Source organism: Elgaria multicarinata, chromosome 20, assembly GCF_023053635.1.
Source record: "Elgaria multicarinata webbii isolate HBS135686 ecotype San Diego chromosome 20, rElgMul1.1.pri, whole genome shotgun sequence".
Lineage (NCBI taxonomy): Eukaryota > Metazoa > Chordata > Lepidosauria > Squamata > Anguidae > Elgaria > Elgaria multicarinata.
Window position 1 is genome coordinate 4,572,798 of NC_086190.1, and position 19,512 is coordinate 4,592,309.

The following is a 19,512-nucleotide window of genomic DNA, read 5'->3' on the forward strand; positions in this document are numbered from 1 at the left end:
AGTTCCTTCAGAGTTCTGACTGACACCCGGAGCGGATTCACCGCCCCGCTGACATCGGAGCCATCAGCCTTCACTGGTGATGGAGCGAGGTCATCTCTGGACCGCAGTGGGATGTTGTTAGTGCCTGAAGTGGGCGGGGAGCTGGAAGACAGACAGCATGGGAAACCAGAGGGGCGGAGTCCTGCATGTAAATATTCACACACTGGTGCATTATGGGAGCTCCATACCGGAGCACAGATGGGGGCTTACACCTTGCTGGGCATCCCGAGACCCCAGCCAGCCAGCCAGATTAAAGGGTAGCCACAAGGTTGTTTGGCCACCCCGGGCTAATGGGAACGGCTAGAGAGGGCTCACCATGACAAGGATGGCAGGGCCAGCCAGAGGCAAGGGGGCCCCAGGGCGGTTCCAACTCATACTTACCTGGCAGGGGAGACACCATGATCACGAAGGTGGTTTTCCCAGGGTGAGGCTCATCCATTGCACTGCGGGTGTGCTGACCCCTGCGATTTCCCCAAATGCGGGAAACTCGACTGCATAATTTGTGGTAGTGGGGGACTGCGTTCGCGCTTTCCCCTGGTCATTTGGGTCTAAAGACAGAACTGGTACCTAAACCCTATTGTCCCCCCCCAATAATAACCCCATTAATTCATCGCCACTGAGCAGATCTAGTTTATCCTGCAGATCGATGGGACTCCAACTCTCATCAGCCACAGCCGGACATGACGGTGGCGGTTGCGGATTGGGGAAGGGAGGGGCTGCTGCAGAGTTTACAGCCCAGTTCAATCAGATGTAAGCTCTTAGGCTGCTCCTACCCGCCCCGTTTCAAAGGCTTTGTTACGGGGATTGCAAAAACAGAAAATGATAGCAATTTACAGCAATGGAAATAATAATAATAATAATAATAATAATAGTAATAATAATAATTTATTTATTTATTGCATTTCTATACTGCCCAATAGCCGAAGCTCTCTGGGCGGTTCACATAATAATAATAATAATAATAATAATAATAATAATAATAATAATAATAATAATAATAATAATATTTATTTCAAGGGACTTGTTCACAAAATAATAATAATAATAATAATAATTTTATTATTATTTATTGCCTTTCTATAACGCCCAATAGCCGAAGCTCTCTGGGCGGTTCACAAAATAATAATAATAATAATAATAATAATAATAATAATAATAATAATAATAATAATAATAATAATAATTGCCTTTCTATACCGCCCAATAGCCGAAGCTCTCTGGGCGGTTCGCAAAATAATGATGATGATGATGATGATGATGATGATGATAATAATAATAATAATAATAATAATAATAAAAGGAGAAATAGACTCCATGGAAATATAATAGAAAATCATCGATACTTGCAATCGTGAGAAACGACGCATCCCTTCCGCACTATGGCAAACTCTGTCTACACTTTTGAAAGTCTATGGGACCTTTGCGGCTAGGCTCGCGAGCGTGCCGCTCTGCGATACTCCCTCTCTATGGTCGAAGCGCTCCACGGGTCTCCCCCTGACGTCATCCGGCGTCGCCGGGCGACGGAGGGAGAAATCTTCCTTCCCGGAAGTGGAGCGACGGAGGGACACTAAAGGCGGGTAGGGCCGGGGTGGGGGGAGCGAGTCTTTTCCCCGGGAGCCGGATGTGGCTTTGTTGCTATGGGAACGTGGGCCTGGGCGAGGGGGGCTTCCTTGGGCGGGGTGGGGGGCTGGGTTGTGGGGTGGGGGTGGGGAGGTTCAAACTGGCTGGCAGGAGACTTCCCCCACCTTTTCTATCTAAATGGCGGCTTTCCGGGCAAAGGCGCCTTACAAAAGATGATCCACTTCATATTTCACATACAGTTCACTTGCAAACTGCCTCCCCGCACCCAACCTGGGGGCCCTCCAGGTGTGTTGGACTACAGGTCCCATCATCTTGTAGCCCAACGCATCTGGAGGGCCCCAGGTTAGGGGGAAGGCTGACTTATAGAACCGCCTGCTGCGAGATGTGGGGTGGGCTGCTGCCTCAGAGACATAACTAGTTGGGGATAATGGGGATTGTAGTCCAACTCGTCTGCAGGGCCCCAGGTCGGAGGAAGGCTGGCGTACACACCCGCTTGCCACATGATGTGTGTGTGTGTGTGTGTGGACTGCTTCCTCAGAGACTGAGCTGGCTGGGGGATTATGGGGGTTGTAGTCCAACTCATTTGGAGGGCCCAAGGTGAGAGGAAGGCTGATTTACGGAGATGCCTGCCGCTGCCTCAGAGACAGCCCTGTGGCCAGGGGGGGCTAGTGGGTGCACATACACACATTCACCGAGCTGTGCTTCCCACCTAAGGTTTGTTTTTTTTAATTGCCTTTTTAATTTGTCACAGGACAGACCATGACAGCCTCCACTTAAAGAATGGCAGCTTGTTTTAAGAACAGGAGCAACTTAAGAATAGGATCCTCTGAAAAATTCGGTGAATAAGACAGCGCAGGTGCAGAACAAAAGCCTCACATGGAAGAGCCCCCTTTCCTCTCCAAAATCTGCTCACTCAAGACTTTCCCTGACTGAGGGTGGATTTTTTGGAATCACAATCACAGCTTAAGTGGTCCTGGGGAAAAAAAAAAAAACTCAGTCGAGTAACGTGAGCCTTGGAGAGTTAAATCTTAGAACTTTGTACTGCGGACTGGAGTTAGACCTTTTCGGCTTTCCTGTGCTCTGCTTTTCAGTTCCAGTTGAGTTCTCTCCCCAGCCAGATGCATGTTTGCCTGCAGTAAGAAGTAAGAGGCAGTGGAGATAACTATACCGATGGTTTGTTGTTACACCAACACTTAAAATGGCTAGAGCTTCCTGACTGAAGAATTTAAAGCCATCCTCTCCTTTTTCTCTCTCCAGACGTATACGCCAGAGTTAGATTGTAACGATGGATGCTGCCGGGCGTCCTTCAACAGGCCAAGTTATTCTCCTGGCAACCAGTTCAGCTGTAACTGCAATTCTCTATGCCGTTTACAGACACAAGTCAAAAGTTGTTCACAGCCTGAAGGTTAGTTCCTGCTTAGAGGATAGAACCATAGAATGGCCTTGTAGGCCCCTTCCAACTCTGCTATTCTGTGATTCTGTGAATAGTAGAGTTGGAAGGGGCCTCTAAGGCTATTGCGTCTAACCCCCTGCTCAGTGCAGGAATCCGCCTTAAAGCATCCCTGACAGAGGGCTGTCCAGCTGCCTCTTGAAGGCCTCTAGTGTGGGAGAGCCCACAACCTCCCTAGGTAACTGGTTCCATTGTCATGCTGCTCTAACAGTCTGGAAGTTTTTCCTGATGTCTAGCCGAAATCTGGCTCCCTGTCACTTGAGCCCCTTATTCCATGTCCTGCACTCTGGGAGGATCGAGAAGACGTCCTGGCTCTCCTCTGTGTGACAACCTTTCAAGTCTCCCCTCAGTCTTCTCTTAATCAACGGATTCAGCCGTCTAATAAAACTGCAGCTTTTGCAGTAATGGCACCAGAAAACAGGACAGATTTCAAATGTCCTCCATTCAGGTGTCGGCAAAGGTTTCTAAATCCCAGAATGTTTTTTATCTGCTGGGCAAATGCTGTTGCCATCATTCACTATTGTAATCTCTCCATGGTGAAGTTGCTGACTGAAGGACAGTTCTTCCAGATGTCTGCCTTTTCTTTCCCCTTAGGCAGCCAAAAAGATCTCCCTAGACCAGGACTTGAAGAGTATCCTTATGGAAGCGCCAGGAAAGTGTGTTCCCTATGCAGTGATAGAAGGTAATGTCCGTGAGCTCTGTGAGTTGCCAAGGGCCTGTGCCTTATCCAGTATTAGACTTCTCAACCACCTTTCCACAACAGTTGGTGGCTTCCATGTGGTGTAGTGGTTAGAGCAGCCTTCCTCAACCTGGGGTGCTCCAGATGTGTTGGACTACAACTCCCAGAATGCCCCAGCCAGCTGGCTGGGGCATTCTGAGAGATGCAGTCCAACACATCTGGAGCGCCCCAGGTTGAGGATGGCTGGGTTAGAGTGTTGGACTGGGAGTCGGGAGATCCGGGTTCTAGTCCCTACTCAGCCATGGAAACTCACTGGGTGACTTTGGGCCAGTCTCTGACTCTCAGCCCAGCCTACCTCACAGGGTTGTTGTTGTGAGAATAGAATGGAGAGAAGGAGGAGGATTATGTACGTTACCTTGGGTTCCTGGGAGGGAAAAAGGTGGGATATAAACGCAATAATAAATAAATAAATACAACAAAATACGAATAAACAAGCTGGAGCATCTTTGTTCTAAGGGAAGGTTACAACAACTGAGATTGTTTAGCTTGGAAAAGAGGAGGTGCAGGGGAGACCCGATAGGACTAGGTGGGTTAGCGCAGTGGTTCCCAAACTTTTTCAGGTAACCGCCCCCTTGGTTCCACAAACTCATGCCCAGTGCCCCCTCCTCAATCCACACATGTATTAATACCATTTAAGAAGAGTCTTTTAACGGTGAATTGAAATGTTTCAAATGTACCAAAACGCTAATGAAGAGACATACCCTGCTGGGTGTGCCCTGCTATGTTGGCTGCAAACAGAGGCGTTTGCTCTCTTTTCCCTCCCTCCCTCGGCAAGCTTGGGGCAGGTGCTTCCCATTTAAAGGGGCCACGCTCCTCTGGATCCTGCTGGTTTGGGCGCCCGGGCTGAGCAGCGGCGGTGGCGGCCGGGCAGAGAAGCTGAGCTGAGGATGTGGGAACGAAAAAGGGGCTGTACTGCACGGGGCCCCTTTAAATGGGAAGCACCCGCCGCAGGCTTGCTGAGGGAGGGAGGGAAAAGAGAGCGAACACCTCTGTTCTGCAGCCAGTGTGGCGGGGCACACCAATCCGGGTATGTCTCTTTATTAGTGTTTTGGTGCTTTTGAAACAGTTCAATTCACAGTTAAAAGGACTCATTTTAAATGGTATTAATGCATGTGTGGATTCTTCCCCTATATGGCTTGGTACCAAACTGCCTTCTCCCATAAAAATGTCCCTGGATTTTAAGACCCTCTGGAGAGGGACTTCTCGGAAGGAGCAGGTTCGTAGCTTGGGGGTTCTTTTAGATCCATCATTGTCCCTTGAGGCTCAGGTGACCTCAGTGGCACGGAGTGCCTTTTACAAACTCCGGTTGGTGGCCCAGCTACGCCCCTATCTAGACAGGGATAACCTGGCTTCAGCTGTCCATGCTCTGGTAACCTCCAAGTTAGATTACTGCAATGCGCTCTACGTAGGACTGCCTTTGAAGACGGTTCGGAAGCTGCAGCTTGTGCAAAATGCAGCAGCCAGATGGATTTCGGGAACCAGAAGGTTCGGCTATATAACACCTGCTCTGGTCCGCTTGCACTGGCTGCCTGTATGTTTCCGAGCCCAATTCAAGGTGCTGGTTTTGACCTATAAAGCCCTACACGGCTTGGGACCACAATACCTGACGGAACGCCTCTCCCGACGTGAATATACCCGGTCACTGCGTTCAACATCTAAGGTCCTCCTCCGGGTGCCTACTCTGAGAGAGGCTCGGAGTGTGGCAATGAGGGACAGGGCCTTTTCGGTGGTGGCCCCCAGACTGTGGAACGATCTCCCTGACGAGGCTCGCCTGGCGCCAATGCTGCTATCTTTCCGGCGCCAGGTTAAGACTTTCCTCTTTGCCCAGGCATATGGCGGCACATCTTAATTACCCACATGTTTTAGGTTTTTAACGGTTTTTAGTGCTTTATGTGTGTATATTCTGTGTTTTAGAATTTTAAATTTTGTATACTCGTTTTAATCTTAATTTTAGAATTTCTGTAAACCGCCCAGAGAGCCCTGGCTATGGGAGCGATATATAAGTGCAATAAATAAATAAATAAATGACTACCTCGAGCGCCCCCCCCTGCCGCCCCCTTGCCTCTTAACGCCCCCCTATGCAATCCCACTGCCGCTGAGGGGGTGGTACTGCCCACTTTGGGAACCACTGGGTTAGCGTGTTGTGTGAACCCGGCCTAAGTGTGTCTGACCTTGACAAATACTTTGCTGTGCGGAAGGGGATGCTGTTATGCCAGCTCTTCCCATCTGCTCTTTATTTATTTATCTTCTCCGCAATCTCTCTCTTCTTTGGCATTGTTACAGCCAACCTGCATTATTCAGGTTCCATCGCTTTCATCAGATTAAGGCAGGGCGGGCCCTCCCTCCCCTCCATCCTTAGGTTGGCGTGGCGCACAGATCAATTGACTCAGAGTGAAACGAGGTGGAAGGGATGGAAAGAAATCCTCGCGCTGCTGTGTCATTTGGGCCATTTGGAAACTAGTTCCTTCCCCCCTGGATGATGAGTCTGTGGACATTTCTGGTGGCCACGATCTGCATAGGTGCTCGGGAATGTTCCGATTGTGAGGCCGCCTACCCAAAACCACGAAACGGCCACAGCGAAGGCTTTCAGTTTTCAAACTTAAGGCTTTTGTGGGAGGGTAATCTGCCGTCTGAGTGCTTTTTGTGAACCGCCCGGAGAGCTTCGGCTATTGGGCGGTATAAAAATGTAATAAATAAAATAAATAAATAAATCCAGGCACGCAGCTGGATGACATCTTGTGAAATGTCCGTCCTGCCCACCCATTCCATTATCTCATTATTTCGAGCTTATACGTCAGGACATTTTGGCGCGGTGCCTTGCTTAAAGGCTGTGCTTACTGATGGTTTCAGCATCCTTCGGCCCGTGAAACGTGAGGGGCCGTTGGCTGGCGCAACTAGCGGTCTTACTGTTCTTGAATGCTACGGGAATGCGTTTCAACTCTTTTCAGTTGTTGGTTTCCACCCCACCCCCCACCTGATAGGTGTTGTACGGTCTGTTAAGGAAACTCTCAACAGCCAGTTCGTGGAAAACTGCAAGGGAGTGGTTCAAAGGCTCACCCTCCAGGAGCACAAGATGGTGTGGAACCGAACCACTCACCTCTGGTAGGTACATTCCACTCCTCGGCTTGAGAAAAGGCCGAGAGAGTGGTTGTGTTCATTGGTTTCATGGGGCTGGTAGAGGGGAGTGGGGGGGAATCCCCTGGGCAGACCAGGTGCCATTTGGCGTTGCGTTTCTCTCAAAGATTTACACCCTGCCTTTCGATCTAAATGACCTCCCCAGACAGATTACAACAGACAGTTTAGTGCAAAGTGATTAACCTATCTCGGCAGGGGCGGTCATCTAAGAGAGAGACGCCCCCCCGCCCCAGCAATCACAAAGGGAGGGTCCCACATGATACTACTAAACTACAACTTGTCAAGAAGTTAAATTGTAGCATCTTTGGCTTGAATCGTGATAATGGTTGTCTATCCCCCTGGGAAAGGTGGCAATTAACCTAGCAAGGCCAAGCTGTTTATTTTAACAATTGCTGCTGTTGTACATACATTTTAAGTTTTAATGCAGTTGCCACGGATGTGTGTACCTGAAGATAGCCCTTCTTATAGTGAACTTTATTCCACAGCAGTTTATGCCATTATACATGTGTTAGTCTCTAAGATGCCAGAAGACTCTTTGCTTAACTCAGCGTTGGGAAGCCTATGACCTTCCAGATGTTATTGGAAGATGCCAGAAGACTCTTTGCTTAACTCAGCGTTGGGAAGCCTATGACCTTCCAGATGTTATTGGATTCCAGCTTCCATCAGCCCCAGCCAACATGGCCCATGGTCAGGGATTATGGGAGTTGTAATGCGTCAACATTTGGAGGGCCACAAGTTGCCCACCCCGGTACAAAGTTGTGTTTTTTTAAAAAAAACATGGTCTGTGCCCGTTGGCCTACCGTCTTAACAGTCACTGTACAAAAGAAGAAAGGGAGGAGGAGGGAGGAGGAAAACGAGCACGCCAAGGCACGGATTCTTCATAGACGTTTTGTAGAGTGGCACAACTAACGGGGCGATCTTTCCTTCTCTGTGTTGGATGAGCTTCTGTTTCGCTCCTTGCTTCCCAGGAACGACTACGAGAAGATCATCCACCAGAGAACCAACACCACGACTTTTGATTTGGTGCCCCAGGAAGGAGAAGCCGACGTCTCAGTCCGGGTCCAGAAGCCGCTGGACGCCACCGAGCTCAGCTTGGAAACGGTGTACGAAAAGTTCCACCCCTCCGTCCAGTCCTTGACCGACGTGATCGGCCACTACATCAGCGGGGAGCGGCCCAAAGGCATCCGGGAGACGGAGGAGATGTTGAAGGTGGGGGCGGTGCTCACCGGGGTGGGGGAGCTGGTCCTCGACAACCGCACCATCAAGCTGCAGCCCCCCAAGCAGGGCCTGCATTACTACCTCAGCAGCCTGGACTTCGACGCCTTGCTCCAGAAGCGAGAGTCGAGCGTCCGGCTCTGGAGGGTCCTGACCGTCGTCTTCGGCTTCGCCACCTGCGCCGTGCTCTTCGCCATCCTGCACAAGCAGTACCGCCGGCACCAGGAGCGACGGCGCCTGCGGCAGATGCAGGAGACGATCGCGGCCGGCGGGGACGCGGCCAACACCTGCGTCATCTGCCTGAGCCACAGCCGCACCTGCGTCTTCCTCGACTGCGGGCACGTGTGCTCGTGCGACAAGTGCTACCAGGCCCTCCCGAGGCCCCCGCGTTGTCCCATCTGCAGGCAAGAGATCGCCAGAGTGGTGCCTTTATATAACAGCTGAATTGCGGGGGCCTCCGGGAGTAGTTTTCTCACCCTTTTGAGTATCGCTGCAGTCCAGAGGGGTGCATGGCTGCAGCGCTTTGCGCGTTGGAGGCGGAGCCGAGCCGCGTAGCTTCCGGGTACAAACAGAGACCTGGAATACTTGATGCCTGCTGTGCCTTCGGGACTGGGCCGCTTTGGATATCATGCCAAAAGGAAGGTTCTTCTCCGTTGAGAATTCACGTCTATGCAACTGCGTGGCGTCTCTAACTCTGCCTTCCTCGGCCGGGTTGGACTACAGCTCCCATAAACCCCTGCCCGGGGGATTTTGGGAGTTGTAAGCCGACACATCTGGAAGACACTGGGCTGGGGAAGGTGGCTCTAACGAATCCTGGTATTTTTTCCTGTAGGCGAACTCACGGGATCATGTTTCTAGACCTGTCTATTTCTTTTGCGCTACTCCTGGCTAGCGCTGCGTGGGCTGCCCCGAGAACGTTTAAAGACCCCAATTCTCCACTAAGCAACTCCCAAGTTCAGTGCCCAGAATAAAATCCGCTTGCATTGCCTGTGTTCTAATTCTGCTTCCTGCCTTCCTGCGTTCCAAATGATTTTAAGTGGTTTCCGAAGGCGTGCGGCGGGGTGGCAGAATGCGAGCAAAGAACAGGCCAGAGAACGGCAGGAAAATCTGTGGGGCGCCTCCTCCTCCAACCAGGATACAGTGGGGTACATGTTCCCCACCTCCCATACTTTCTGAGCATTCACTAAACAAAAGGGAGTCCGCCTACACCTGCTGCATTATTTTATGGAATTCACTGGGCTGAGATCTCTTGGGTGCTCAGGTAAGTTTGGGGTGCCTTCGGAGATGATTTTGGAAGCTTCAGGTAGCGCGGAATGTGAATTCCCAGCTGCTGGGGAGGGGGAGGGGGGCTGGTGTTCGCAGTTTGCAAGGCGGTTGAGCATGTGACGAGGTACACAAAAGAGAATGCTGTAGGCAAATTTTATTATGCAAAAGCCCGGCGCTTTTCAGCCTCTTTGTTTTTTAGGCTTTCTTCAAGGCCTTGTTCTAAAGTCGGTGGAAATTATTAACAACAATGACGACTCATTGCCATCACAAGACAATTTGTTGCTAATAATTTCTGCAGACTTTAGAATAACCCCCGTGAAGAAGGCCTACAAACCGCCCAGAGAGCTTCGGCTATGGGGCGGTATATAAATGTAATAAATAAATAAATAAAAAACCAAAGAGGCTGAAACTCGCCGGGCTTTTGTATAATACAATTTCCTTTTTTTTATTATTATTATTATTTCAAAGCACAACGAATTTGCAAACACACAATACAAACGAAAAACACACATATAAAACGATACAAAACGCACAATACATAAAAAGCATACAGAGTTAAGATGGACTTCCGATTTTCTCCACAGCAAAAATAAGTGACCATATCTTCTCTTACTCTGTAATTGCAAAAATCAAAATCCCCCTCTTTCTTTTATCTTAAAAGTTTTCTTCTTAATCGTTGAATCCACAGATAAACAAATCATTTTATTCTAGTTCCTACAAAATGTCTATAAGAGGTTTCCATTCGGTTAAAAACATAGATGTTGGTTTTTCTCTTAATTATTGATGTAAGTTTTGCCATCTCCGCCAACTCCACCATCTTCAATAGCTATTCATCTGTTGTAGGCAATATTGAACCGATAGCTCAATATTGATCAGAATGTCATGGGGCGCTTTGTCAAAAGCTTTGCGGAAGTCTTATAGAATCATAGAATAGTAGAGTTGGAAGGGGCCTATAAGGCCATCGAGTCCAACCCCCTGCTCAATGCAGGAATCTACCTCAAAGCATCCCTGAAAGATTGCTGTCCAGCTGCCTCTTGAAGGCCTCTCGTGTGAGAGAGCCCACCACCTCCCTAGGTAACTGGTTCCATTGTCGTACTGCTCTAACAGTCAGGAAGTTTTTCCTGATGTCCAGCTGGAATCTGGCTTCCTGTAACTTGAGCCCGTTATTCTTGGGACAGCCCTGCTTCTGTCCAAACTGGAGACTTTCAAGAGGCAGCTGGACAACCCTCTGTCAGGGATGCTTTAGGGTGGATTCCTGCATTGAGCAGGGGGTTGGACTTGATGGCCTTTTAGGCCCCTTTCAACTCTACTATTCTATAATTCTATGACCTGCCAGGCTATGTACGCTGGTGGCGCGCAGCCTCACTCAGCCCGAGTGCTGGATTCTATTTCGGAGAAGCTCTTGACGGTGACATCCCAGTGATGGCGGAGCCAAAGGGGAGGGCCTACAGCACTTCCTGCCAGAACCTAAGCCTCAACCTTTTAGAATGCGGAAAACACCAGGAAACCGCCATTTGGGGTCTTGATGAGGGCAAGTATGGATGGCAGCTTCTCTTCCGAGGGTTCAGAAATTGAACCGGGGACATCCTTATAAAAAGCATGCGCTTTACCGCTGAGCAACAGGCCCTCCGATTCAATGTGGAGTTTTATTCTTTTATCTTCCTATCTTTTATTGTTCACCACTGCGGAATCTGTCTGGATGTGGAGCCGTACATAAATACAAATAAACCAATAGAATAAAATAAATGGCTGCTCTGACGACGACAAATTCTTTCTCCTGCCCTGCAAAGAGACCTGGTGATAATCACACAACCAGCACTTGTGTATATAGTGCTTGTGGGAAACTCCAGGTCCCAATTTGGGACCATGGGAAAGTAAAGCAGGGCTGGGCACCTTATGGCCCTCCAGATATCGTTGGGCTACAATTCACTCAGCCAGGATAGCCAATGGTGCGGGGGGGGGGAGGGGTGATGGGACTTGGAGTCTGACAACATCTGGAAGTCCCCCCCCCATGGGGTAAAAAGTAAAATCACCCCCCCATCTGCTCGTGCATGATCTAAATCCTGTGGCTGTGATTTGCTTAACCATCATGCCAGGATGAATTTCATGATTCTTGTTACAGCTCTTTACGGCCCTCGCATATATTTTACGGGTGTAAAAAGTTAAGCATGGGTCCAATTTTAGTGCCCGTGTGGGTGTGAATTCGCCTGTCAGCTATTTGGGGGACACAGGGATAATCCCCAGAGATCGCTACTGTTGCTATGAGCCCACTAGCAAGCTGAAATCTGAGCCCTGCATTATTCGGGGGTGAGCCCCATCTTATTCGGGAGCTGGTACTTTCTTTGTGTTTTCCAAGATGCTGCGTGCTGCTCTAGGTGGCAGCACATCACCATGATGTGGTACCGACACGCACTGACTCCAGCAGAATCTAATCCCTTCCCTTGCTCATCCGTGCATCCGTCAGGCCTTTTCTCCAAGCGAAGATGGGGAGGTATAAACAGAGGCAGCTAAGCAGTGAGAGAGAGAGCGAGAGCTGTCACTTGGAGCTATTTCTATTCCGCCGCTCTTTCACTCCCACAGTTATGATACCAGAGGACCTCGGAATCTGTTTTCAAGTAGGAGGGTGTCTTCTGCACCATCACCCTCTGCCTCAGTTGCAAAGTCAAGCAGAATTTTTTCAGGGATGGCATAATAGCACGCGCTCATGGTCCTGTTTATGTGTGTGTCTACGGGTTTTGTGCGCCCAACTTAAAGTTGGTACAGGTGAATCTGTCAATTCCTGGCCCATGACACTCCTGCCTGTTTTTACCCCAAATCTACTCTTCGATAACTGGTTTGCCACTGGTTTAAAAGCCACAATTGGCCTTTGATACCTATCAAGGGTGGCCCCTTTCGAATCACACACAAATGAGGAAATGCACAACCAAAAAAGAGAACACAAGGGGACAGCAATTTGCATATAATGCACATATGTAGAGTGATGGCCGCCAATCTGAATGGTGTTAAAAGGGGATTGAACAAATTCCTGGAGGAAAAGGCCTCACCTTTCTATTTAATTTAAGAAAGGTGTCACCTTTTCTCCCATGGCGCAAGCTTATTTAGCTGGTATTCATATTACCCTTATCTTCGAATTCCTTGTGTCGCAACCTCAATTGGGGATTTATTTTTACTGGCATTACGTTACGTTTTCCAGTAACTATTGCACGTTTCTGAAGGAGCTGTGGCAAAACCGGTGAAAAATCCGGAGTCCTATAAAGCCTGTTCTCGCCGTGTGCTGGTTTCTTTTCATTTCAGCGTTTCATTACTGAGCGCATGCAACTGTCTCTGTATGTTTTCACGCTGTTACGAAGGTACATAATTGATTTTACATATCCCAATCCTGTTGCAATTTATTTCGTGCTAACATATTATGTTTACATCAGTGTTTTGATTGTCATTTATATTTTGTGCAGTTGTGTGCTGTTTAGCATTTGCCTCTGTTGGTTGTGTGCTGCCTCCGGTATCAGAGGCAGTAAGCCCATGTACACCAATTGCTGGGGAACATGGGCAGGAGAGTGCTGTTGAACCGTGCCCTGCCTCTGGGTTTCCTGCGGGCAGCTTGTTGGCCACTATGTGAACAGAATGCTGGACTAGAAGGACCCTTGGTCTGGATTTCACCTTCAGAATTCTGACTGGTTCTGATTGAAACCCAGTGTGGATTTTCTGCCTCACTGACAGCAGAGCCAACAGGCTCCATGGGCACCCCCCAAATCAGCTTCCTCACCAGGGCTGGTGCCAGACTATTTTGCACCCTAGGCAGGTGAGCTGCTTTCACCCACCCACCCCCACCCCAGTGTACCTGGGCGCGGGGCGCCATCTCGCCCGCCCAGCCGAATCGAAGCCAGGACGCTGGGGTGGGTGGCTTCAGAACGGCGTGCCCGGCCTAAGCCGCTCTGGGAGAGCGACTTCTGGGCATGCCATTCCAAAGCCGCCCACCTGTCCCCCCACCCCAGCATTCTGGCTTCGCTTTGGCTGGGCACCCAGCCAAAGCGAAGCCAGGATGCTTGGGGGGGGCGGGCAGGCGGGCGTGGCTTCATTTTGGCTGAGTGGGCGCCCAGCCGAAGCGAAGCCAGGATGCTGGGGTGGGGGTGGGGGTGGGGGTGGGCATGGCTTCACTTTGGCTGGGTGGGTGCCCAGCCAAAGCGAAGCCAAGATGCTGGGGTGGGCGGGCGGCTTCGGAACAGCATGCCCAGAAGCCGCCCTCTCAGAGCTGCTGTGGGGGAGCGACTTCCGGGTGCAGCATTTGGCGCCCCCCTTATCTTGATGCTCTAGGCGTCCGCCTGAGTGGCCTCTATGGTAGCACCAGCCTTGTTCCTCGCTCTGACCAATTGGTGAGCCAGTCTGAAGGGGTGAGTTGAGCAGAGCCCTGGGGTGCGTCAAGGATAAAAATCCAATCTCTCTATCCAGTTCTCCTTCGCCAATGTCACTGAAACAAACAGGCGTGCCGGCGTATTTTCACACCACTTCTGTGTCTTTCATCAGGGCTCACCCAGGAGAATTTCCCAGTGGATCGGGGCCCCTATTAATGAGTAGGAGCATGGCGGGCATGCGGATCTTTCAGCCTCTGGTGTCTAGTACTCTTGAGTTGGCCCAGGAAAGAAGTTACTTAGTGTAATAGTTCCAAATCTGAGCACAGGCCTCCAAGAATGCCTCTCTCCACTCCGTTGCATTGCTTTCCCCCTGCCTAAAAACAGTGGTCTGTCAATGCAGCCCTCTTTCCCCCAAATCTCCTGAAGACATTTCATGGGAGGGGGACCCATTTGTGCCCTGTAAACCTCATTTTGAGCAGCATGCTCCAGCAGCTTCCATGAATGACAGCTCGATGAAAATGTCCACCCAGCATGCGGCCGCTGTAAAGAAGGCAAACTCCATGGTACACATGATAAGAAAAGGAATTGAGAATTAAACGGCCAGTATCATACTGCCCTTATACAAATCTATGCTGCAGCCACATTTGGAATACTGTGTACAGTTCTGGTCACAGCACCTAAAAAAGGATATTATAGAGCTGGGAAAAGTGCAGAAAAAGGCAACTAAAATGATGAAGGGGCTGGAACATCTCCCCTACGAGGGAAGGTTACATCAACTGGGATTGTTTTGCTTGGAAAAAAAGAGGCTACAGGGAGACATGATAGAGGTGTACAAAATTATGCATGGTGTGAAGAATGTGGATAGGGAGACGTTTTCTCCCTCTCTCAAAATACTAGAACCCGGGGTAATCCCATGAAACTGATTGGTGGGAGATCCAGGACAAATAAAAGGAAGGACTTCTTCACACAGCGCAGAGTTAAATTATGGAACTCACTACCACAAGATGTAGTGATGGCCACCAATCTGGATGGCTTTAAAAGGGGGTTGGATAAATTCCTGGAAGAGGAGAAGGCTAGTCTTGATATCTATGTACTACCTCCAGTATTCAAGGCAGTAAGCCTGTGTGTACCAGTTGCTGGGGAACATGGGTGGGAGGGTGCTGTTGCACCATGTCCTGCCTTGTTCATCCCTGGCCGATGGCTGGTTGGCCACTGTGTGAACAGGGTGCTGGAGTAGATGGACCCTCGGTCTGACCCAGCAGGGCTCTTCTGATGTTCTAATGACTCCTGTCATCTGTGGTCTGCAAAGAAAGATCCACACTGGGCTTTGGGAATCAACACAGTCTTCCATTTAAAAATGGCGCAAGCCTTCCCAGGTTGTGAGGCAGACTGTATTTTACCAGATTTAAAAAACAACACTTTTTTTAAAAAAAGTCCAAACGATTAAACTGAGAGATGGAACCGGGCGGATTCCATCTGTTAGCTGAGGAGGTGAGATCAAAAAGATATGTTGATTCTGTTTAAACGAGGTTTGGGGGTGAGTCCTCGTATGCTGAGAATGTCAGGTGTTTTTCTGGGTGGGGGGAGAGAGGAACTAATTGCACTTTGAGACGTGATAGAACAGCCAATTAAATTAAGAAATAAACAGCACCCTCTCCATTTCCACCCACGCTGGGCTGTTTCAAGCAATGACAACAAATTAGCCTTAATGTCTGCACCTGAAAAATTCCGCTGGCCACGAAACGGATCGCATGATTCCCCCAAACCACACACACACACACACACACACACACATACACACACACACACACACACACACACACACACACACACACACGGAGACATCAACAGAACTGGAAAAACACATTTTAGCACTTGAGACACGAATGACAACTGGAGGTGGACAATTCAATAATTTCCCAGCCTATGTCATTTTTGCATGTGTCCACTTCCAGGAGCGTCATCAGATGAACATTTTATCGCACGCCTGTTACTGGCCACTCACGGGTTTTCGTGGGTCCTTTTCATGACGGCGTCCACCTCCTGCTCGTTTTCCCATCACAAAAGACCCGGAAAACCCAATTCATTTGGCTGTGACGAAACTTGCTGCCGTTTCTCGCTGTGCACAGGAGAAGGAGCCTTTCCCAGTTGCATGCCATCCAGATGTGCCCAAGATGTTTTGCTGCCAGAAGTGAAGGACAAGATGGCGCCCCCTCTCATTCCATGGAAAAAAAGCCAACTGGACAAGCTGTTGAATCTTCCTTTCTGTCCTGGAAATGGGATGGCTTTTTTTCACCACACTGGGAGGCAGCAGGGATGTTTTAGGGGAGGTAAGGCTGCTTGCAGGACATACATCTCTCTCTTCCAGCGCCTTGCTGCCACCTCCCAGAGTCTGAGGCCTGATTGTAAGCCTATGCGGCAGGGTCTTGCTATTTACTGTTTTACTCTGTACAGCACCATGTACATTGATGGTGCTATATAAATAAATAAATAATAATAATAATAATAATAATAATAATAATAATAATAATAATAATAATAAAATGAACACCTCATTCTACCTAATGATAGGGCCGGCACTGTTTGCCAATGAGTTTCACTGCATGAGCTCAGATTCTAGTATTTGGGGAGCGGGAGGAAAACGCCTCTCTATCCACTTCCTCCATATCGTGCATGATTTTTTTTATAAATCTCATGTTTATAAAACGAAGAGGTTTATAAAACCACTAGCTTGACTTGCACAGACCATCAGTATCATTCTATTGCTCACCTGCCTGCTGACCCGCGGGACTTATGTGAGGCCTCCGCGAAGCTGGTGAGCTGCTTGGTCTCCTCTCTGGGCTCCCCACTCCCAGCGACTTCCCCCCTGCCCCCTGTTTATATGTTCTGTTGCTTAGCAACACAAAGTCCTTCTCATAGCTCAGGACCTCCAGCATACAAAGTTCTTCTCATACCTCAGAACCTCCTGAATGCTATGCATTGCCTTAGCATTTTATATAGAGAGATGTTTTATAATCTCATGTTTTCCCTCATCCTAGCCACCATTTTTTTAAAACTAAAAAGCTCCAATGGATTTAGCTTTTTCTCGTAGGGAAAGGTCTCCAGCCCCCTGGCCATTTTAGGATGTTTTCAGACAGGGCGGTCCTTGTGCTACCAATCAAAAGGCATTGTGCAATTATTGTGTCTTTCCCTCCTTAACCAATTCAGTTCAATCGTTATTTGCTTAAAATGAAAGGTCATCGCAAAACAGGAGAGGAAAAAGGAGGAAACTCCCCCCCAACAAATCCACAATAAAGGATCAAATAATCTCCACCACTTATAAATATAATTATACATAATCCCATCTCATTTTGAAAGCAGCTGTTGCGAACCACGAAACTTGGCATGGGATTTCTTCTGATCAGCCCAAAGTACACACATTTTTCTCAAAGTCTGACATCTCAGAACAAGAAAACAAATAGGACAAAAATCTCTCTCTATGTTCCCTCTGTAATGGGCAGGACGACAAATAAGAACAGATCCTTTCCCCTGCCTACAGACAGAGAGATGTTGATTCCATGAAACTTTTAAGGAAGCTTCCAGCAGTTTGAAAGTGCAGCTTGGTAAAAGCTTTAGCTATTTTTTTGGTGGAAAGGAAAAAGACAGACAAAGCTGTGGGAAAACGCGGGCGGGATACATATTGAAGACAAGCAGTGGAGGCTGGTGACTCCAAGGTCAGTGGGGCAATGAATCCACTCTGGGTTTCAGTCAGAACCAGTCAGTTTTTATGTTTTTGATGGTTTTAAATTTTGTATACTTTTTTTTTAACTGTTTACTGTTTTTAACTTTTGTATAACGAGCTTCGGCTATGGGGTGGTATATAAATGTAATAAATGAAATAAATAAATAAATAAAGGAGCTCTCCTTTGGAGGACAGCTCCTTTGGAGTTCTTACTGGTTCTGACTGAAACCCAGAGTGGATTCAATGCCCCACTGACATCGAAGCCACCAGCCTCCACTGGAAGTCGACATCTGCTGCCCATACCCCAATACAATTCCATGAATGACAGAGGGCAATTGTAAAATAAAAGTCTTTTCTGTGAAGGACCCCCAGTTCCCATCGTCTGCCCCTTTCCCAGCTGAAGAATATCCTTCCTTTTGAGACAGGGTGACCAAAACATGGCCTAGTGTTCCAAGCCCAGCCACACCATCAATTAAACTCCTCCGAAGGTGCGACAGTTTTCATATTCGGCCCATTTCCTCCTCCTCCCTGGCACCTCGATTGTTTGCCATTCACTGAAACCTGCGAATCTTTGCGCGATGCGCAGGACACAACCCCCCACCCCGCCCCATAAATTTGAACGTTGCCGCAAAGGTGCCAGACTTTGCAAGTCGAAGCTTCACAGGGGCTCACGCAAGAAGGAAAAGCCAAACGGTGCTGCGGAGAGGTGGCAGCAGTGTGAATGCAAGGTGTCTTAATGCTCGTGCGTGTTTTAAGTACTGGGAGAAATGATCCTGAAATGATCCTCTTGTTCAGTGGTAGAGAACATGTTTTGCAAGCAAAACATCCCAGGTCAAACCCCAGAATATCTCCAGGGAGGTGTCTATATGCCACCGCCTTGGAAGGGCGTCAGGTCAAAAGCCTGCAGCATCGCTGCTGCGAAGCTCACCCGATAAAGCTATTCGGGGGCAGGAGGGAGCGTCGGCTGTCCCTGTCCCCTACCCTGTGGTCCTACGCTTTCCCATCCCAAACGAAAGACAGCAGCTCTTGCAATGCCCACGGATAACCCCAGAGTAAATGAAAAAGTTGCTGTAAGTCAGCGACTTTTAAAGTGTGCAGTTTCTGGAGGAAAGCACCTTGGATAGCTCCTTTAGAGTTCTGACCGAAACACGGAGTGGATTTGCTGCCCCATTGAGTTGTTCTGGAGCGGGTTCATCAGTGTCCGCTGAGTTTTTCCACCTCTTGGGAACATAAGAAGAGCCCTGTTGGGTCCGTCCAAGAATTGTACACAGTTTTCTAAGTGTGGTTGCACCATAGTCTCCAAGGCTCTTTCTACACCTAAGGATTATCCCAGGAAAATGAAGGGATCGTCTCTGCCTGCCCCTGGGATCCCTTGTGTGTTATTTGGATGCACAGGGATGATCTTGGGACGATCGTGGGGAAAAAGGTAGGTGTAGAAATGGCCCAAGTGTGCTTGCCCCTAAGCACATCAGAAGAGCCCTGCTGGATCAGACCAAGGGTCCATCTAGTCCAGCATTCTCTTCACACGGAGGCCAACCAGCTATTGACCAGGAACTCACAAGCAGGACATGGTGCAACAGCACCCTCCTGCCCATGTTCCCCAGCAACTGGTGCACACAGGCTGACTGCCTCTGATACTGGAGGTGGCGCAGAGCCATCAGGACTAGTAGCCATGGATAGCCTTCTCGTCCAGGAATTGATCCAACCCGCTTTTGAAGCCATCCAAACTGGTGGCCATCACTACGTTTTACAGTAGTGGATTCCATTCTTCCACTATACACTGTGTGAAGAAGTCCTTCCTTTGATCTGACCTGGATCTCCCACCAATCAGCTTCGTGGGATGACCCCACTGGGTTCTAGTACTTTGAGAGAGGGAGAAAAAATGTCCACCTTCTCCACACCATGCATGATTTTGTCCACCTCTATCCTGTCTCCCCTGAGCCTCCTTTTTTCTCAAGCTAAACAATCCCAGCTTCTTCCCTCGTAGGGGAGATGGCCCAGCCCCTTCATCATTTGA

The 19,512-nt window shown here is 48.9% G+C and overlaps 1 protein-coding gene and 1 non-coding gene across 4 annotated transcripts; both read left to right on the top strand.

Moving 5' to 3' along the window:
• The first annotated feature begins 412 nt into the window (after positions 1-412).
• On the top strand, positions 413-576 carry LOC134411665 (U1 spliceosomal RNA). Its single transcript, XR_010026361.1, has one exon. It is a non-coding gene; the product is annotated as a U1 spliceosomal RNA (small nuclear RNA).
• Positions 577-1,554: 978 nt separating this feature from the next.
• On the top strand, positions 1,555-9,157 carry MUL1 (mitochondrial E3 ubiquitin protein ligase 1). 3 transcript variants are annotated; one of them, XM_063145301.1, is made up of 6 exons: positions 1,563-1,616; positions 2,372-2,762; positions 2,878-3,025; positions 3,665-3,752; positions 6,758-6,911; positions 7,913-9,157. In XM_063145301.1, exons 3-6 carry the CDS (start codon positions 2,906-2,908, stop codon positions 8,601-8,603), a joined length of 1,053 nt encoding a protein of 350 aa, XP_063001371.1. In that variant the 5' UTR covers positions 1,563-1,616; positions 2,372-2,762; positions 2,878-2,905; the 3' UTR covers positions 8,604-9,157. The 3 variants fall into 3 exon arrangements, with proteins under 3 accessions (XP_063001370.1, XP_063001372.1, XP_063001371.1); XM_063145300.1 differs by lacking the exon at positions 2,372-2,762 and having other exon boundaries at positions 1,555-1,616; XM_063145302.1 differs by lacking the exon at positions 2,372-2,762 and having other exon boundaries at positions 1,555-1,616; positions 6,791-6,911.
• Positions 9,158-19,512: the final 10,355 nt, after the last annotated feature.

Coding starts and splice junctions, on each gene's coding strand:
- MUL1 (XM_063145300.1), top strand. CDS start 2,906: ATGGATGCTGCCGGGCGTCCTTCAACAGGCCAAGTTATTCTCCTGGCA. Junction 3,026..3,664: donor AAGTTGTTCACAGCCTGAAG/GTTAGTTCCTGC, acceptor CTTTCCCCTTAG/GCAGCCAAAAAGATCTCCCT. Junction 3,753..6,757: donor TCCCTATGCAGTGATAGAAG/GTAATGTCCGTG, acceptor AACTCTTTTCAG/TTGTTGGTTTCCACCCCACC.